We start from the raw sequence: 18,466 nt of genomic DNA, 5'->3' as shown, positions 1-18,466 counted from the left end.
CTGGCACAGTCACATAAAAGAGGACAGAGGATCTACAAAAACAACAAAGAGTCTGGTGGCACCTTAAAGACTAACAGATTTATTTGGGCATAAGCTTTCGTGAGTAAAAACCTCACTTCTTCGGATGCATAGCTATGCATAGCATCCGAAGAAGTGAGGTTTTTACTCACGAAAGCTTATGCCCAAATAAATCTGTTAGTCTTTAAGGTGCCACCAGACTCTTTGTTGTTTTTGTGTATCCTCTGTCCTCTTTTATGTGACTGTGCCAGGTTACACTTAACCAAAGATGAAATTGGTGGGGAGACTCATTTGGCTTTTGCTTCAAATTAGACAGGATAGCCACTCCAGCTTGTCCAGGATGCTGATTACACTCAAGCACAGCCACTGTTTCTGAAAAAGACTTTTCGCCCTTCCTAATCTCCGGGAGCAAAGTGCTCCATAAGGCTCGATTTACTGTAAGCTGTAAGATTTTAATCCAATCATCACTTGGCAAACCAAATATTTGTGTTGTTTCCTGAATCCACTGTGCTTATACTGCAACAGAAGAATCCTCCATCATTCCTACTTGTTTAGTTACCAAATCTATAATATTTTAATATCTATAACCATTGCTACGGGACAGTCAGGAGTTACTGGAGAGTTTGGTCAACTCTCACTGGAATCAGTATCTGAAGTATCTCCCCCAAAACCTTGAGGCCTTCTCCTACCCGAGTCAGTACTTCCTTCATCAGAACTGTCAGATATTTCCCGTGAGCGGAACCTGGGAAATATATGGTTAGTGTAGTGTTCTGGATAACTCTTATGTAAGGTACTCTCATACCATACTGACATTTCCACTGGTACACGTGGTGACGTTAACACGTACCATGGAGTGGGAGTTCCCAGGTATTCCATGAACCTGGGCGGTGCCGGTGACTGGCCTGGTTGGTAGGGCAAAGGACCGCCCCCCTCAGGGAATCCTGAAAACCTCCTAAACTGGATGGTGCTACCACATTAGGTGCGTGAATGACATCCCTAGGCTTCTCTCTCACTCTCTCCTGAATCCTGGTGATTGTATCACACACATTAGATACCTGAACTACTTCTGATACAGCATGCTCCATTTCCTGTGCAATTTGAACCTCCAAAGGCACTTCTCCTGCTCTACTAAGAGCTGAGACAGTCTTTTCCTCAGAATCACCTTCTCTCTCTCCCTCTGCAACATCTACTTGCTTTTCTAAGATGATACTTTCTGGTTCACTTAACTCCTCCTCCTCAGGCACTATGGCCGGAGGACTTCCCTTTTCTGCTGGCACACTGCCTCCCATCACTTCACTGTCAACTTCCTCTTCTAACTCACCGGGTTGTTCCTCTGTGTTAGTGGCTTCAGAAGCCACCTCCACACTAGCTAGTTCTCTCGCTCTCTCTCTTGTCAATGGCCCCATGGGCCAATCAATTTCTGTTGGTTCCACTAACCAGATAGGGATAGGAACCGTTGCTGACTCATCTCCTGTCTCTCCTAGCTCCTTGGCCATAATCTGTGGGGGCTCTTCCTTATCTACAATCTCTGTCTGAACCCAGGTGCTTACAGTTACAGGTGCTCCTGTGGTCTCTCCCATACATCTTGCCTTATCCTTTCTGAGTGAATCACAACTGCCTTCTAATTTTCTGATCGGATCCAATAACCGACCATGCTCTAGTTTATAACGTTCCAGTGACTTTAAACTGGCAGCTGCTCATTTCTGCCATCTGTACACTTCCTCACACAACTCACAGTCATGATGGTGACTCCGTTCTAACTTTCTTTCCAACTCTTTTCCTTTATAGAAAAGAGAAAACTGCTAGTCAGAGGCAGTGTATAACTGCTCCTTTAATTCCTGAATTTCCCTATCCTCCTTCCCTACAACTTTCTGTGCCTTATTGAGCAGCTCCATTTTTGCATTTAACTTCCGTCCTAAAAGACCACATGCTGTCAACAAAAACTCCATTGCAATCCCTTTCATTTCACTATCTTTTCTTTTCTTTCTCTCAGTTTCAGTTTCAAATACTCAGCTCACGAGACCCCACGGGTTACTATGCCCGTAGAGAACTTTTCTATCTTTCCATTGCTCCAATCCTCCTCCAATTTCCCTGATGTATCTTCTGACAAAAATTTCCAAGGCTATATCGCAGGAAGCCACCACAGGCTCTGCCGTCTTTCTCTCACTCATTTTTGCTTTTACACTGAATATACTTAACTTTAAAATAACAAGGAGGGAAACTTAACACTGTAACTTAACTCTAAATCTTAAATCTAAATTAAGAAATCTAAAGGCGCCTTACAAAACCAATAATAGTAATAAAAAATATACCCCAGACCGGTCCAACAATACTTTAAACAAGTTCCAAAAGAAAGAATGGGGATAGGATCCTTCTCTTCCCTCGATGGCCAATGTGTATTAGGCGATCAAGAGGTAAAACCCCTGGCGGTACCTACTGAACAGAGGGGCAAATACTGCTCAGAGATGGCTCAAGGGGGGCAATCCTGGGGAGTTGAGGGGACTACCAAGGGCGTAACTGGAACCGTATAAGTTCTGAGCTAACCACGTTAATCAACTCTGCCACCACCACGAGTGTGGGTCATTGGGCCCAATGCAATTGCCTAATCAATACTCAAAAAACATCCTTTATCACGTGTACACTACCATTACTCCTAATATTTGGCCACATAAAAGAAACAGACATAAAACAGTTAAACTTTTTAACCCACAAGCTACAAGGAGAAAAAAAAAAAAAGGAAGTAGTATAAATTCTCTGGGATCAATGCCCAGAATTTCTGTTACAAAGGAAACTGTTACCAGACTATGCCCTGTGATTAGGTCACACAGAGTTTTGCTTTTTAACCTCTTAAGTAAGTATTTGCCACGCACACCTCGAGACTCCTGGCTGGCTCGCCAATCTGTTGACCTGAATTTGATGGGTTAGTTGTTATGGCTCGCCACTGATTGCATCTGACCAGAAGATTTATAGGTTCTTGTCCAATTCAGACTACAGAGTTCAAGAACTCAGAGAGTTCTATATCAGGAGAGGACTCTTGGGGTGCTTGGCAAGAACACATACACTGAGGACAATACCAAATTGATAAAACCTTTATTGAGATTGACATAAAAATAAGAAATTCAATGAAACTTATAACTGCAAAACATTAAAAGAATTCCGAAACTCCTGGTGGTAACATTTCTATTATAAATACCTTAACCTAACATACTCACACCCTTTCTTGAGGACCCGGTAATAGGAGGTGGAGGACCAGCCTCACTCCTGGTATGCCCGATTACACGGTGGCGCTGGCTTCCCCAATGGTTAGGAATGTTGAGTAGTTCTACTATACTGCACAAGCTGAGCTGGTAGCGTGATAGAATAGCTAGATAGATGAAAAGGGTATAGAGTATAAGAGAACTGGAAAAAGCACTCAAAGAAACCGAAGCTTCAGGAATTAGAAGAGCCTAGAACTAGAACTTAGAAAAGCTCTCTTACAAGGTATTTTATAGGATCCTGACCTATGTAATTCAGGCCCAACTTACTATACCCAAATTTTATTTCCGTACCCTAAGAAATTTATGGGTACACTTCTCCTATAGGTTAGTGGATTATGACGCTTACTTTCTAAATATATTAATAAGGATTCTCTCACTCCAAAACTGCCAACCTAGGCTCTCTTGATGACCTCCGAGTTGTGGTGTACCCTGCGGTTACCTATCGGAGGTAGATGCCGGATAAACCTGTGATGTGATGTGGATAGTTCCTCCCTTTGGTTCCCCAAAGTTCAGGGACCATTCTTATCTGTGCCAAAGATTGCGAGCTTTTATGCTGACATATTCATAACTGATTATACTTTTTGCTATATAGCAGATCTTACCGGATCTTACAGGCTGGTAGGCTTCTTGCATTTCAGCAAAACTTATTATTAGGAAACACACGCCTCAACACATCCTAAATTCCCAGGAATTAATACTGATAAAATATAAGAATAAAATGGATTAATTTCAGAAAAAGAAACATTAATTGATACTGCTGGCTGGATTAGTGGGATATAATAGCTAGCAAAATAATCCTATGGGCTACAACTATAACTTTCATGAAAGTTAATGTTTGACTGAGACTACAAATCACATTTTGTTTTTCCAACTCTGTCACAGACTTTCTGTATGATGATGGGCAAGTCACTTAATTTCTCTATCCCTCAGTTCCCCATCTGCAAAATGAAAATACAATTATTTCCATTTCTCACGGGGGTGATGCAAGAGCAAATTAATATTTCTGGGCTAGTCAGATGCCTCTGTGAGTGCCATAGAAAAAAGCAACAAAGAGTCCTGTGGCACCTTATAGACTAACAGATGTATTGGAGCATAAGCTTTCATCGGTGAATATCCACTTCGTCAGACGCATGTGACGTATACACCCACGAAAGCTTATGCTCCAATACATCTGTTAATCTATAATGTGCCACAGGACTCTTAGTCTGGATCTGTAAAAAGCAACAAACACGGCTACCCCTCTGATAGAAAAAGGTTGGCTTGTAATGAAAACCTTAGCTCTTTTCGAATGTATGCATTAAAATACTGTTGATTTACATGATTCTATACTAGTTCTCAAGTAATATAATGTATATTATTACATGGTTATTTTTATACCTGCTATAGGATATCAGTTATATTTTTTTTAGTTATTGTCAGACAGGTGTCTGAATAAATTTCAGACTGGGGGAGTAGGTCTGGGAATTGATAAAATAATGTGCTTCCAATGACCATAAGGTTCTGTATACCCCAAAAGAACACACACCTGCCTTCTTTTTTACCCTGTCCACTTCTGCAAATTTTATTGTGGAAGAATCCTGAACTGAATAGGAATAAAGAAAAAACAAAGCTTTAAGCATGTGAAGAATCCATTACCAGAAAATGCTGACTTTTCTGCTGTCAAGAAGAGAATGCTCTGCGTCATTGCTAGGCGTTACTTAAATAGCATAGTCCATGATTAAGGTGTTTTTGCTTGCTTAGAACTTGCTTTCTGATTAATTGCAGGGTGTTTCTGATTTTAGGGCATTGGGGGAAGAAGCAGGAGAACAAAACCAGCCCACAGTTCATGTGTCTCTCTCCATATTCCAGGGGATTTAAGAAGTTTTTACATAGCACTTCACAACAAGGTGGAAAGTGGGGTTAGGTGTAGGCTTGTGGTTTGGACATGGGACTGAAATTCAGGAGATGGAAGTTTTTCTCAGCTCTGCCTCTGTCTTGTTGTTTGACCTGAGGCAAGTCATTTATGATTTCATTTTCAAAGGTGTTCGAGCACTTGCGGTTCCCATTGACTTCAGTGGGATTTGTGGACCACAGCATTTCAGAAAATTAGGGTGTTCTAGCTCTCTGTGCTCCAGTTCTCACCCCCCTCCCACCTTCTTTATCTCATAGGCATAGTAAGGGTGAATTTATTCATATTCACAACACTCTCTCAGATCCTCAGAGAGAGAACACTATAGAATTTACAATTATGTTCTCGTGTAATTATTTTTTAATATAATGATCCATAGAAATGTCCTAATGTGTGCTTATTTTGAGGCATATGTTTTGTTTTTGTTTTCTATCTTAATAGAGTACTATTGAAGTGAAAATACTCTTGTTTTTGTTTTGTTTTAGTTGAAGGGGTCAGAACTAGAAATCACACTTGTCAGAGGAGGCTTACATCATCGTGTTGACCCAGCCTGTGCTTATGTCAATCTCAACATCTGTATTAATGGTACAGAGCAAGGTAGGAGATTTTTGTTTTAACTAGACATATTTAATGTTTCAGAGCCATCACCACATAAGATGAATTAAGGAATAATATGATGGATAACAGAACAAAGAGATTATGTGCACAAGGTGGTGCTGACTTCCTTTACATAGTAGTTGTAAATAATATTTGATAAAGGATTATTGAGGAAATCTAACTTTCACTGTTATAACTAAGTCTTTAAATGAGAGATGATACTCAACTGGGTGAAAAAAAATAGTGTGTATAGTGCTTTTTAATTTATGTATATATCACTACATGCACAAACAACAAAGAATCCTTGTGGCACCTTAGAGACTAACAAATTCTAAGGTGCCACAAGGACGACTCCGTTGTTTTTGCTGATACAGACCCACATGGCTACCACTCTGAAACTACATGCACATAATGTTTTACAAAAGGGACAGTGCCCTGCTGAAAGAGTTGACAGCCTAAGTATCCAACCCAAAAATCCTTTTACTACGGTGTGTAGCACATAGTGCTCTGAATATCCAAACGAACTACTCAGAAGTAAGCATTATGCTTGTTGATAAATATATTGCAGGATTGGATGCTAAATTAAAACAAGAATGGGGGTCTAGCAGGTGGCCTGTGCCTGAAAGAGCCAACAGTGTCAGGGAGCAGCAAGCTCTTGCCTAAGGAGAAGCACAACCAGCAGGTGATGGAAACCAGCTAATCCAGTTCAGCAGCAAACATTGACTCTGAATAGATTCCCAGGGGATTTCCCAAATCAGAAGAGAGACAGCCACATTCTTGTACCTCCATACTTACTAAGGCAGTTTCGACTGTTTGACCTACTGAAGATGTCCATTCAAGCACAGATCCAGCTCCTGGACTGTTGAGACCTGATCTCCCAACACCACAGCCAGATACTCCACTCAGACATGAGGGCATGACAGTTGGCTGGTACCATAGAGAAGGACTGCTCCCTGCAGGTCTAGGAAATCCTGACAGAGAGCAGGAAATATTTAACCAGAAAGACTTCTTCTTCGAGTGATTGTTCACGTCCAGTACACATTAGGTATGCGCGCGCTGCGTGAACGGACGTCGGAAACTTTTTCCCTTAGCGGCTCCCGTCGGGTCGGCAGGGTCCCGCCAGAGCGGCGCCCTGCTCTAGGGTATATATATCCCTGCAGACCCGACCCCTTCAGTTCCTTCTTACCGTCTGTGGCGGCGTTGAAACAACTCTCTCTCTCGTCTGAGAGTGTCCCTTAACTGTTGAGATAACACTAATGACTATGCTATCAGTTTTAGTTGTTAATGTTAAGCTTAGTAGTTAACAGTTCCTTAGGAAGTACTCGAAGTTCTTGTTGTAGGTGTTTGGTCAACCCCGGCACCGGCCCTGGGCGGCGGGGTATGCTGCACGCCCAAGGCTTCAAGGCTTGTGCCACGTGTCGTAAGCCTATGTCATTGAGCGACCCCCACGACTCGTGTCTCCGTTGCCTGGGGGAAACTCACCAGAAAGACTGCTGCAAGATCTGTAAGGCATTTAAGCCCAGGACTAAGAAAGAGAGACTTTCGCCTCAAGCAGCTGCTCATGGAGACGGCGTTACAGCCCTCCACTTCGACGGCACCGTCTGCCTCAGTGCGGAGCGCCCCGGCATCGGTTCGGGACCCGGCGCCGGCGGGTCACCCGAAGCCCACGGCACCGACCCAACGGGGGCATTTACGGCACCGGTCGTCTTCGCCGGAAAAATCGAAGGGCCAACCCAAGGCCCGAGGACGCTCCCCACATAAGAGGGCAGCGCCAGCGAAGACCTCGAGTGCGCCTAAGGCCGTTACGGCCCCGGCACAGGCCCCGGTAGTGGCTCCGGCACCGAAAGGCCCGTCGAGCCCCGGGATAGGCGCGTCGACTGAGGAGGAGGGGCTGGAGGAGCTCTTGGAACAGCCCTCCACTCCGGACACACATGAGGCAGCAAAAGACCTCATTGAATTGTCCGTTGAGGGCCCTCCACAAACTAAGGACGCTCCACCGAGACTGCCATCCAGAGCCAAGCCGGCGATGGTGTGCCCTTCATGGTCGCCATCTCGGCACCATTCACGGCACCGGTCCTGGTCGAGTTCCGCCTTGGTGGACTCCCTGTTGCCCTCCGCGCAGAAAGCGCCACAGCTGTCGGGCCTCAATAAGTGGTCGGCACTGACTCAGCAGCTATACTCGAGTTGGCACCGGGACGCGTCGGCTACACGTTCCCCGAGACCGACCACCCGTAGTCATTCCCGGTCCCGTGGTCACCGGTACCGATCCAGGTCCAGGTCGGCGAGACGCTACTCCAGGTCCTGGTCGCGGAGACACTACTCTCCAAACCCGGACCGGCACCGTTCCACGGCACCGCCGTGGCCTTCAAGATCACCATCTGTGGTGTCGGAGACTGACTCGGGCCGGTACGGCGGGTATGCCCACAGGACACAGGCCAGCAGAGACTACGAAACCTCTGGTCACCCTCAATGGGGCCAGCCAGGCCAATGGCCATTCTGGACACCCTGGGCCTACCACCAGCAAGGCCCCCCATCTAGGGCCTCGAGATCTGGGCCATCAGGGTACTGGTCCCGCTCTCCGCGGTACCGCCCGCCCTCTCACAAGGAGGCAACGATCTCTAGACCGCAGGAGCAGGAAGGAGTGGACTCGGCACCGAGCACAGTACCATCTCAGTCCCATGCCGTGGGACAGGCCCCAGAGGAACAACCAGTCAATGACGGGTTGCAGGAAGGCGAGGATGGGCAAAAGGCCCCGACCTCTTCCTCCTCGCCGGACGAGGCTGTGGCGGGCACAACAGTGTCTGGCCCTCCCCCGATTGATCATCGGGCACACCAGGACCTGCTCCGCCGGGTAGCCCTCAATCTGGGCTTGCAGGCAGAGGAGACCGTAGAGCAGGAGGACCCCATGGTCGACATCCTGATCCCGGAGGGCCCCTCTAGAGTCGCTCTCCCGATTATACGAACAGTCCAGTCTAACTATAAGACGGTATGGCAAACGCCGGCCTCCAGTGCACCAACTGCAAGGGGCGTGGAGAGGAAATACTTCGCCCCATCTAGAGGGTTTGACTTCCTCTTTTTGCACCCGTCTCCTTGTTCACTGATAGTCTCTGCGATCAACGAACGGGAGCGTCATGGCCAGCAAGCCCCTGCGCCCAAGGGCAAGGAGGCGAAACGCTTAGACTTATTCGGGAGGAAGGTCTACTCGTCTGGGAGCCTCCAGCTCAGGATCGCTAATCAGCAGGCGATTCTAAATAGACACAACTTTAATTCTTGGGCATCAGTCTCCAAGTTCAAAGAATCCTTACCTCCGGACGCACATCCAGAGTTCACGGCCCTAGTGGACGAAGGGATGGCGGTGGCCAAAACTTCGCTGCAGGCCTCCCTTGACTCAGCTGACGCAGCGGCTAGGACAATCGCATCAGGGGTAGTGATGAGGCGCTCAGTATGGTTACAGGCTTCAGGCCTTCCGCCAGAGGTGCAGACCACCCTGCAGGACCTTCCGTTTGAAAGGTCAGGCTTGTTTTCAGACCAAACGGACGCCAGGCTACATAGCCTCAAGGACTCATGAGCGACCCTAAAGTCATTAGGAATGCATACCCCGGTGACACAGCGGAAGCCCTTTAAGCCTCACCCTCCACAGAGGCAGTATCACCCTCGCCATCGGCATGAACCGTACCACCGTCGTGGCAGGGATAACAGGCGGAGACGTAACAATACGCCTAACGAAGGCCAAGGTCATGGCCAGGGCAAGCCGCAGCCAGAGAATAAACCAGGCTTTTGAAGTTATGCTCGAGGCCAGCGTACCGCATCCCATTCCGGATCCACCTCTGGGGTTCAAGGACCGCCTGTCCCATTTCTACTGTGCATGGTCACGCATAACATCAGACCGCTGGGTCCTGCGCACAGTGAAGGCGGGCTATACCCTCCAGTTCTCCTCGCCCCCTCCCTTCCATCCCCCTTCCCCGTCCCTCTTCAGGGACCCCTCTCATGAGCAACTTCTCATGCAGGAAGTGCAGACCCTCCTCACAGTGGGAGCAGTGGAAGAGGTCCCACCAGACCTAAGGGGAAAAGGATTTTACTCCAGGCATTTCCTGATTCCCAAGGCAAAAGGGGGCCTCCGTCCCATTTTGGACCTGCGCGGACTAAACAAGTTTCTGTTCAGGACGCGTTTCCGTATGGTCTCCCTTGGAACTATTATCCCATCCCTGGATCCGGGGGATTGGTACGCTGCCCTCGATATGAAAGATGCATATTTTCACATCGCCATCAACCCGGCCCAGTGGCGGTTCCTGCGCTTCACCATCAACCAGCGCCATTTTCAATTTACGGTCCTGCCCTTCGGCCTAGCATCTGCACCGCGAGTGTTTACGAAATGCACGTCCGTGGTAGCAGCCTTCCTTCGGAAAAGAAGGATGCACGTGTACCCGTACTTGGACGACTGGCTCCTTGCAGGCAGGTCGGAGGCCGAGGTCCGCTCTCACATGACGCTGGCCTTACAGATGTTTAGCAGGTTCGGCCTACTGGTCAATGTGCCCAAGTCCACGTTAACTCCCACACAGAGACTGGACTTCATAGGTGCAGTCCTGGACTCGGTGGCTGCGCGGGCAGGTCTCCCAGAGTCGCGGTTCTTGGCAATTCAAGGGGCCGTAAGCTCCGTCCAGAAATTTCCCACAACGACGGCAAGGTGCTCCATGCACCCACTACGCGATCCATCATCAGGCCAGAGAGGACGCAGTAGTTGGCAGGGCTGTGCTACAATCAGTTGTACCTTGACTCCTACCCACCTCCAATGGTAAGCTTGGGAGTCACCTAATGTGTAATGGACGTGAACAATCACTCAAAGAAGAAAAAACGGTTACTTACCTTCTGTAACTGTTGTTCTTCGAGATGTGTTGTTCACGTCCATTACACTTCCCACCCTCCTTCCCCTCTGTCAGAGTCACCGGCAAGAAGGAACCGAAGGGGTCGGGTCTGCAGGGATATATATACCTTAGAGCGGGGCGCCGCTCTGGCGGGAGGGGGGGCCCTGCCGACCCGATGGGAGCTGCTAAGGGAAAAAGTTTCCGACGTCCGTGCACGCGGTGCACGGACAACTAATGTGTAATGGACGTGAACAACACATCTCGAAGAACAACAGTTACAGAAGGTAAGTAACCATTTTTTCATCTCAGTTTGAGTGGTTTTCAATATGGATAGCCCAACATGGTCTGAATCTGATTCAGACCTCAATACCACAGATCTTTGACTACCTGTTGCACTTAAGAGATTGGTATTTCACTTCTAAGGTCCAACTTGCAGCAATTTCACCTTGACATCCTCTGGTACAGTCATGCTCTGTCTTTTCTCATCCGATAATGACAAAGTTCCTCAAAAGGCTGTTACATACTTACCCACAGATCAGAGAACCTACTTCTGCCAAGAACTTCAACATAGTCATCCTGAGGTTCATAGAGCCTCCTTCTGAACCTCTTTCACAGTATTCCTTATATCAGTGTGCTGACTCTGAAGACAGTCTTCCTCATGCTGGTCACTTTGGCCAGGAGTGATTGAGCTTCAGATGCTTGTGACTGAACCCCCTATACAACATTTCAAAGAGACAAAAGGGTACTAAAATCTTACCTGAAATTCATTCCCAAAGTAGTTTCAGACTTCCAGTTAAACCAATCAATCAACCTATCTTTTTCCTGAAACCACACTCTTCACCAGGAGAAAAGAAGTTGCCTGCACTAGTTGTGTCCAGGACTTTGCTTTGTGACATTAATAGGAGCAATCCATTCAGACTGTTGCAGTGTCTATTTCCATCTATAGTGGGCATTCTTAAGGTCAGGCCATCTCATCACAGCAACTTTCAAAATGGATAATGTGATGTATCTCACTGTGTCACCTGTTGATTGGAGTTGGCTTTCACCCGGAACATCCAGGCTCCCTCTAGTGGCATCCTCCGCCTGCTTCAGAAATGTAATAATACAGTATGCGAAATCTGCAAAGCGTTGATGTGGAGTAACCCACTGGACCTTTGTCTAACACAGTGCCTTGGATTTAATTGATAGGTCAAACTCTCAGGAGAGCAGGACTACAATTCCTATTTCACTGATGCAGCTGGAACTCCTCATTCCCACTGTCTTGAGGGGATACTCTTTGTGAGTCACCTACGGTGGGATCCACCCTAACACGTACTCGAAAGGATGGTTACTTATGCTTAAGGCTGCAATTTAGTCATAGAGGTCGCGGAAGTCACAGAATCAGTGACTTCCAGCAGCCTCCGTGACTTCAACCTGTGGTGGCTGGGAGCTGCAGGGTTTCCCACTGCCTGCTGTGGCAGGGAGTTATGTGGTACCCTCGGCAACTCTGGCGGCCCTTGGAGCTCCAAGCCCCCGCAGGTGGTAGGGATACCCCGCAGCTCCCTGCCATCGCCACTGGTGGGGGTATCCCGCAGATCCCAGATGTTGGCGGCAGGGGAAATATATGGCAGAATGCAGATAAAGCCATAAGAATGGCCATACTGGGTCAGACCAAAGGTCCATCTAGCCCTGTATCCTGTCTTCCAGCAGTGGCCAATGCCAGGTGCTTCAGAGGGAATGAACAGAATAGGTAATCATCAAGTAATCCATCTACTGTCACCCATTTCCAGCTCCTGGCAAAACCACAGAGCTGGAGACCTACAATCCTCCCTCAAGGAATTCAGTCACAAATTTAACTCTTTTTTTTTTTTTTTTTTTTTTTTTTTTTAACTAGCATCATCAGCTGGAAGCATGTCCTCTGGAATAGTGGTCAAAGCATGAAGGGGCATACAAATGTTTTTTATATTTGGCATGAAAATACCTTGCAATGCTGGTGTGATGGGTTGGACCCCACCCTTCCAGAGTGCCACCTGATGTGCTGGGGTCCCACTGAGCCCGTCTGTCCCACTAGCCTGGGTTCCCCTTACTCTGTGCTGCTGTGACAGGCTCTCAAGCTCCCATCCAGCATACACACAGGTAGGGACACACCCAGCTGTAGAATCACACAGAGTCTGCAGTCAGCTCTGTGTGGGAAGACTCAGTTCAGGGAATTGCCCAGCACGCTGGTGCACACACCCTCTGGAGTGTAAACCCAAAATTATATTGTCTTGCATTGTATAGAGATATATACAGCGTAAGCTCATGAAATTTGCCACTCCCTCAATGTGGAGGAAGATATGCACAGCTTTTTGCCCCTTCCCCCCGGCCCCCAATTATGGATTGCAAAAACTGGGTTTAGAATAAACAAAAAAAACCCCAACAAGTTTATTAACTACAAAAGGTAAATTTTAAGTGATTATAAGGGATAGCAAACAGGACAAAGCAGATTACTGAGCAAATAAAACAAGACATGCAAACTAGGCTTAATACATTAAAGAAATTTGGCTACAGATAGTAAGGTCTCACCCTAAATGTTGTTTGATGCAGGTTGCAGAGTTTCTTGAAGGTAAACTGCACTGCTTGCAGCTTAAATCTCAAGGGATTCCTTTTACAGGCTGACCTTTCTCACCTGGGCTCAGCCCCTGGCCCCCCTCATCTTAGTTCCTTTGTTTCTTCAGGTGTTTTCAGCAACCTTTCTTCCTGGACGGGGAGGCAGTGGAGAAGAGCCAAGATTAACTGACTCCCCAGCCTTAAATAGGATTTGCATATGTCAGGAATTCTTTGTTTCCCATCCTGTGGAAAAATACCAGCATTTTAAGATAGTATCCAGTACCAGGTGACATGATCACATGACCCTGCAGTGTCAAAGCAGCATCCCAAGAAACTTCTCAGGAGGGAGAGAGATTAGTATCTTCAAAGTCCTGTTGCCCTTCCTAAGGGCCCATCCAGGCTGATTGCATATTGTCTGGTGGGCGTTCCCCAAGTACACACACAGTTGTAATTGTTACATAGTCAATATTTCTAACTTCAGATACAGAAATGATACATGCATACAAATTGGTTAATCACATTCAGTAAATCATAACCTTTCTAATGATACTTCACCTGACCCATCTTGCATAAAACATATATCTTAGTTATGCCATATTCATATCATAACAATATTTCTATGAAGAATATGGGGTGTAATGTCAGAGACGGTTACAAAAGTGCCATGCGAACAGCTGTGCTCACTTTCAGGTGACATTGTAAATAAGAAGCAGGCAGGATTATCTCCCATAAATATAAACAAACTTGTTTGTTTTAGTGAATGGCTGAACAAGAAGTAGGACTGAATGTACTTGCAGGAGCTGATGTTTTACATTGTTTTGTTTTTGGTTTTGAGTGCATTTATGTAAAAAAAAATTGTACATTTTAGATCTATAGATATATATAAACACACACACACACAGAGCACAGAGAACATGAAACAATGAGTGTTACCATACATACTATAACGAGAGTGATCAGTTAAGGTGAGTTATCAGCAGGAGAGAAAAAAATACTTTTTGTAGTGGTAATCAAAATGGCCTATTTCCAGTAGTTGACAAGGTGGTGTGAGAAACCGTAGCGGGGAAAAATAAACATGGGGAAATAGTTTTACTTTGTGTAATGACCCATCCACTCCCAGTCTTTATTCAAGCCTAATTTAATGGTGTCCAATTTGCAAATTAATTCCAGTTCAGCAGTCTCTCGTTGGAGTCTGTTTTTGATGTTTTGTTGTTGTAATATTGCAACTTTTAGGTCTGTAATCGAGTGACCAGGGAGATTGAAGTGTTCTCCAACTGGTTTTTGAATGTTATAATTCTTGACGTCTGATTTGTGTCCATTTATTCTTTTACGTAGAGACTGTCCAGTTTGGCCAATGTACATGGCAGAGGGGCATTGCTGGCACATGATGGCATATATCACATTGGTAGATGTGCAGGTGAACGAGCCTCTGATAGCTTGGCTGATGTGGTTAGGTCCTATGATGGTGTTTCCTGAATAGATATGTGGACAGAGTTGGCAACGGGATGTGTTGCAAGGATAGGTTCCTGGGTTAGTATTTTTGTTGTGTGGTATGTGGTTGCTGGTGAGTATTTGCTTCAGGTTTGGGGACTGTCTGTAAGCAAGGACTGGCCTGTTTCCCAAGATCTGTGAGAGTGATGGATCGTCCTTCAGGATAGGTTGTCAATCCTTGATGATGTGCTGGAGAGGTTTTAGTTGGGGGCTGAAGGTGACCGCTAGTTCTGCCAACTCTGTCCACATATCTATTCAGGGGACACCATCATAGGACCTAATCACATCAGCCACACTATCAGAGGCTTGTTCACCAGTTGGTTCACCAGTTGTTCACCTGTAGCCGGCCCTGATTGAAATCAATATATTTTAAAATGTAGAAAAATATCTAAAATATTTATGATAAATTTCAATTGGTATTCTGTTGTTTAACAGTGTGATTAAAACTGCCATTAATCACAATTAATTTTTTTAATCCAGTTAATTTTGTTTTGAGTTAATTGCTTGAGTTAACTGTGATTAATTGACATCCCTGGAAATAATGCATTCACAACTATCTGGTGGCGTTCTAGGGTTCAGATTTGGTTTTATTCAGTGATATCACCTATAGCAGTGAAATATATGTTCCTTCAGGCTACCATAACCTAAGCTGTGGTACTCACTTGACTGATGCCTGATAGGGAAGTACACTAATACATCCAATACAAGATTAAACATTGTTTTTTGAAGACTTCCGTTCTTTAAAGTGTATAAGATTTTTCTGAGTTCAAATATGATGTCAGTCTCCAAGGGACACAGAGATTCACCCTGAGAGGAGCATACCCAAAATGCCAACTGGGATATTGCAGCTCCCATAAGATACTGAAAATAATTGGATTTTGGGTATTGAACTATTTTGTTTTTGAAATGATGGCAGTATTTTGAGGTGATAGCTTAAATCTCCTTTTAAAGGTCTCTGAGAGGGTCTTTTCTGTTTTAATTGAACTTAAATGCTAAATTTGTGATGGAACACCGATTTAACTTTTACTGTATTCATGTTGACACTTTCTTAATAGAAATCTGTAGCATAAAACAGTGTCTGTATACAGGACAAAATACTGTATGTCTATAGAGCATCACTATTTAGGACTTTACCCTGTATGTGTTTAGAAGAGTGATCAAGCTGCCAGTTAATTGAAAACCACTCCTGCATTTGGCACATCAGTTACTTTCACTTAATTGCAAATATAATGCACCATGCCATCATTGAATATAGACATAAATAATTGATTTGATTTGATTATAGTCTATTTAATTTGCATGCATGTACATCTCCCTGGTAGATTAATATGTAAACCAATCTCCTGCACGTGCTAGATTTTAATGAGTGCATATTGCATTTAATATACATTCAATGTACTGTATTTTCTGGCGTATAAGACTACTTTTTAACCCAGGAAAATCTTCTCAAAAGTCGGGGGTCGTCTTATACGCCGGGTGTCGTCTTATAGGGCGGGTGCTGAAACTTCCGAGCCGGACTGGAGAATCTGCGGTCGCCGCATATGGTGGGGGGAGCTCAAAAACGGCCACGGCCGCATCCCCGCCCGATGACGAGGTGAGGGGGCGCCTCACCAGGAAGGTGTAAGTGAAGGGCGGAGCAAGCTGCAGGCGTCCGGGACGCCCGGGGTATGGAAAAAAGAGAGAGAGCGGCGCTGTGCCCAGAAAAACACGCCTCTTTCACCCGTCTGGCCCGCCCTTGTATCCTATTACCGTACCTCCTTCTCTGCCTCTCAGATCTCGCTCCTGAGGACTGCAGTGAAGCGGCGCAGGCGCGCATGTGCGAGATCTGAGAGGCAGAGAAGGAGGTAATAGGATACAAGGGCGGGCCAGACGGGTGAAAGAGGCGTGTTTGCGCTACCGCTCTGATAGTCTTGGAGACAGGGAGGGCTGGGCAGGCAGGGAGAGCTGACCAATCCAAGCAGGCTTTGTATACAACAACCAGCCAATCGCCGGTAAGGTACATCGCTTGCCGTGATTGGCTGGTTGTTGTATACTGGGTACCACATACAGTACAGCACCAGTATCTGTACCTGTTCATACAGTATAGCACCAGTACATACAGTACAGTATACAAATGTCCAACAGTCAAAACCCCATCATGGCTCCACCAGCAAGAAGAAAGAAATATGAAGCCAGTTTCAAACTTACAGTTGTAAACTTTGCCATGGAACATAACTGCGCTGCTGCAAGACAATATGGAGTAACAGAAAAGATGGTTCGGGACTGGAAAGCAAATGAAAAAGCATTAAAGAGTATGCCAAGGGGTAAGTGTGCATTAAGAAGAAGCACTCCACATTGGCCAGAACTCGAAAAACATGTAGCAGACATGGTGAATGAGCATCGCCAAAACGGTTATGTAGTGACACGAAATAAAATACATTTGTTTGCACTTCAGTGGGCCAAATCTAACCCGGATCACAGCAACAGATTTAAGGCCACTGTATCCTGGTGTACTAGATTCATGGGAAGGCATAATATGGTACTGAGGCAAAAGATGAAAATTGCCCCAAAATTACCTGCAGATCTTGATAGCAAAGTAAATAGTTTCCATCGATACGTAATACAACAGTGCACTAAACATGGCTATGCGTTAAGTAGTATTGGAAATATGGATGAAACTCCAATGAATTTTGATATGGTTGGAAATAAAACTGTCCATCAAAAAGGTGAAAAAACAATTTTAATTAAAACAACAGGACATGAGAAGTCCTCAGGATGCACAGCTGATGGCGCCAAACTGAGACCAATGATTATTTTTAAAAGAAAAACAATGCCGAAATTCAAGTTCCCTGTTGGTTGTTTTGTACATGTGAATGAAAAAGGCTGGATGGATGAAGAAGGGGTAAAGCTATGGCTTGATAATGTATGGAGCAGGCGACCAGGTGGACTTATTCAAAAATGTAGTCTACTGGTGTGGGATATGTTCAGGGCTCATTTAACTCCCAGCACCAAGCAAATGCTTGCAAGACTAAACACAGATGCGGCAGTTATTCCTGCAGGATTGACATAGTTGGTACAGCCACTGGATGTGTGCCTAAACAAGCCATTTAAAGATCGCATTCAAGAACAGTGGAATGAATGGATGGTTAGCGGCGAAGAGTCATTCACAAAAGGAGGAAACATGCGTGCTCCACAGTTGGATGTTTTGTGCAAGTTTGTCATAAAAGCCTGGAATGATATTGATGCAGAAACAGTAATCAAGTCTTTCAAGAAGTGTGGCATATCAAATTCATTAGATGGTATGGAGGACGACTACTTGTGGCAAGATGAAGAGGAAGCCGAAGCTGAGACCACACCATCTGATACGGAATTCGATCCATACGATGACTGCCTTACAAATGTATCACAAGATGTCATTGATGTACTTATGATATCAGATGACGAACAGGAGGATTTTGAAGGCTTTTAAAGGGAAACTGTCACGCCAGCAAAACCTGTAAAAATACCGTAGCTTGCAGTTATGATGGGCGTTGCTAACTCGCCAGGGACTTGCCCGGCACTTGCTCTCTCTCTCTTGTTTGTTATCTTCCTCCTATCATCATCAGTTCCAGTTTGGTTGACAGCTTAGAAAACAAACAGCATGGCAGCTCCCATGGGTTTATTGTTTTATCCTTCCTTTCAGCTTTAGAGTGAATTAGGAAAAGTTTAATCCACTTTCACTGTTTTATGTTTACATGTTTGATGACAAACAGCCTTATGTTTATAAGTGACAGTTTTCCTGCTAAGTACCTGCATGTCATAAGCAT

General features: G+C 45.5%; 1 protein-coding gene across 1 annotated transcript in view; it reads left to right on the top strand.

Annotated features, from left to right (window-relative positions):
* Positions 1-18,466, top strand: part of IARS1 (isoleucyl-tRNA synthetase 1) — a gene marked incomplete in the record, with an annotated part of 218,933 nt that overhangs the window by 184,376 nt on the left and 16,091 nt on the right. The window contains 1 exon segment of the mRNA XM_034777462.1: positions 5,649-5,760. Within this exon segment, the coding sequence (XP_034633353.1) occupies positions 5,649-5,760 (112 nt within the window).

Source organism: Trachemys scripta, chromosome 7, assembly GCF_013100865.1.
Source record: "Trachemys scripta elegans isolate TJP31775 chromosome 7, CAS_Tse_1.0, whole genome shotgun sequence".
Taxonomy (NCBI): Eukaryota; Metazoa; Chordata; order Testudines; family Emydidae; genus Trachemys; species Trachemys scripta.
This window is presented reverse-complemented; position numbering and strand designations above follow the sequence as displayed.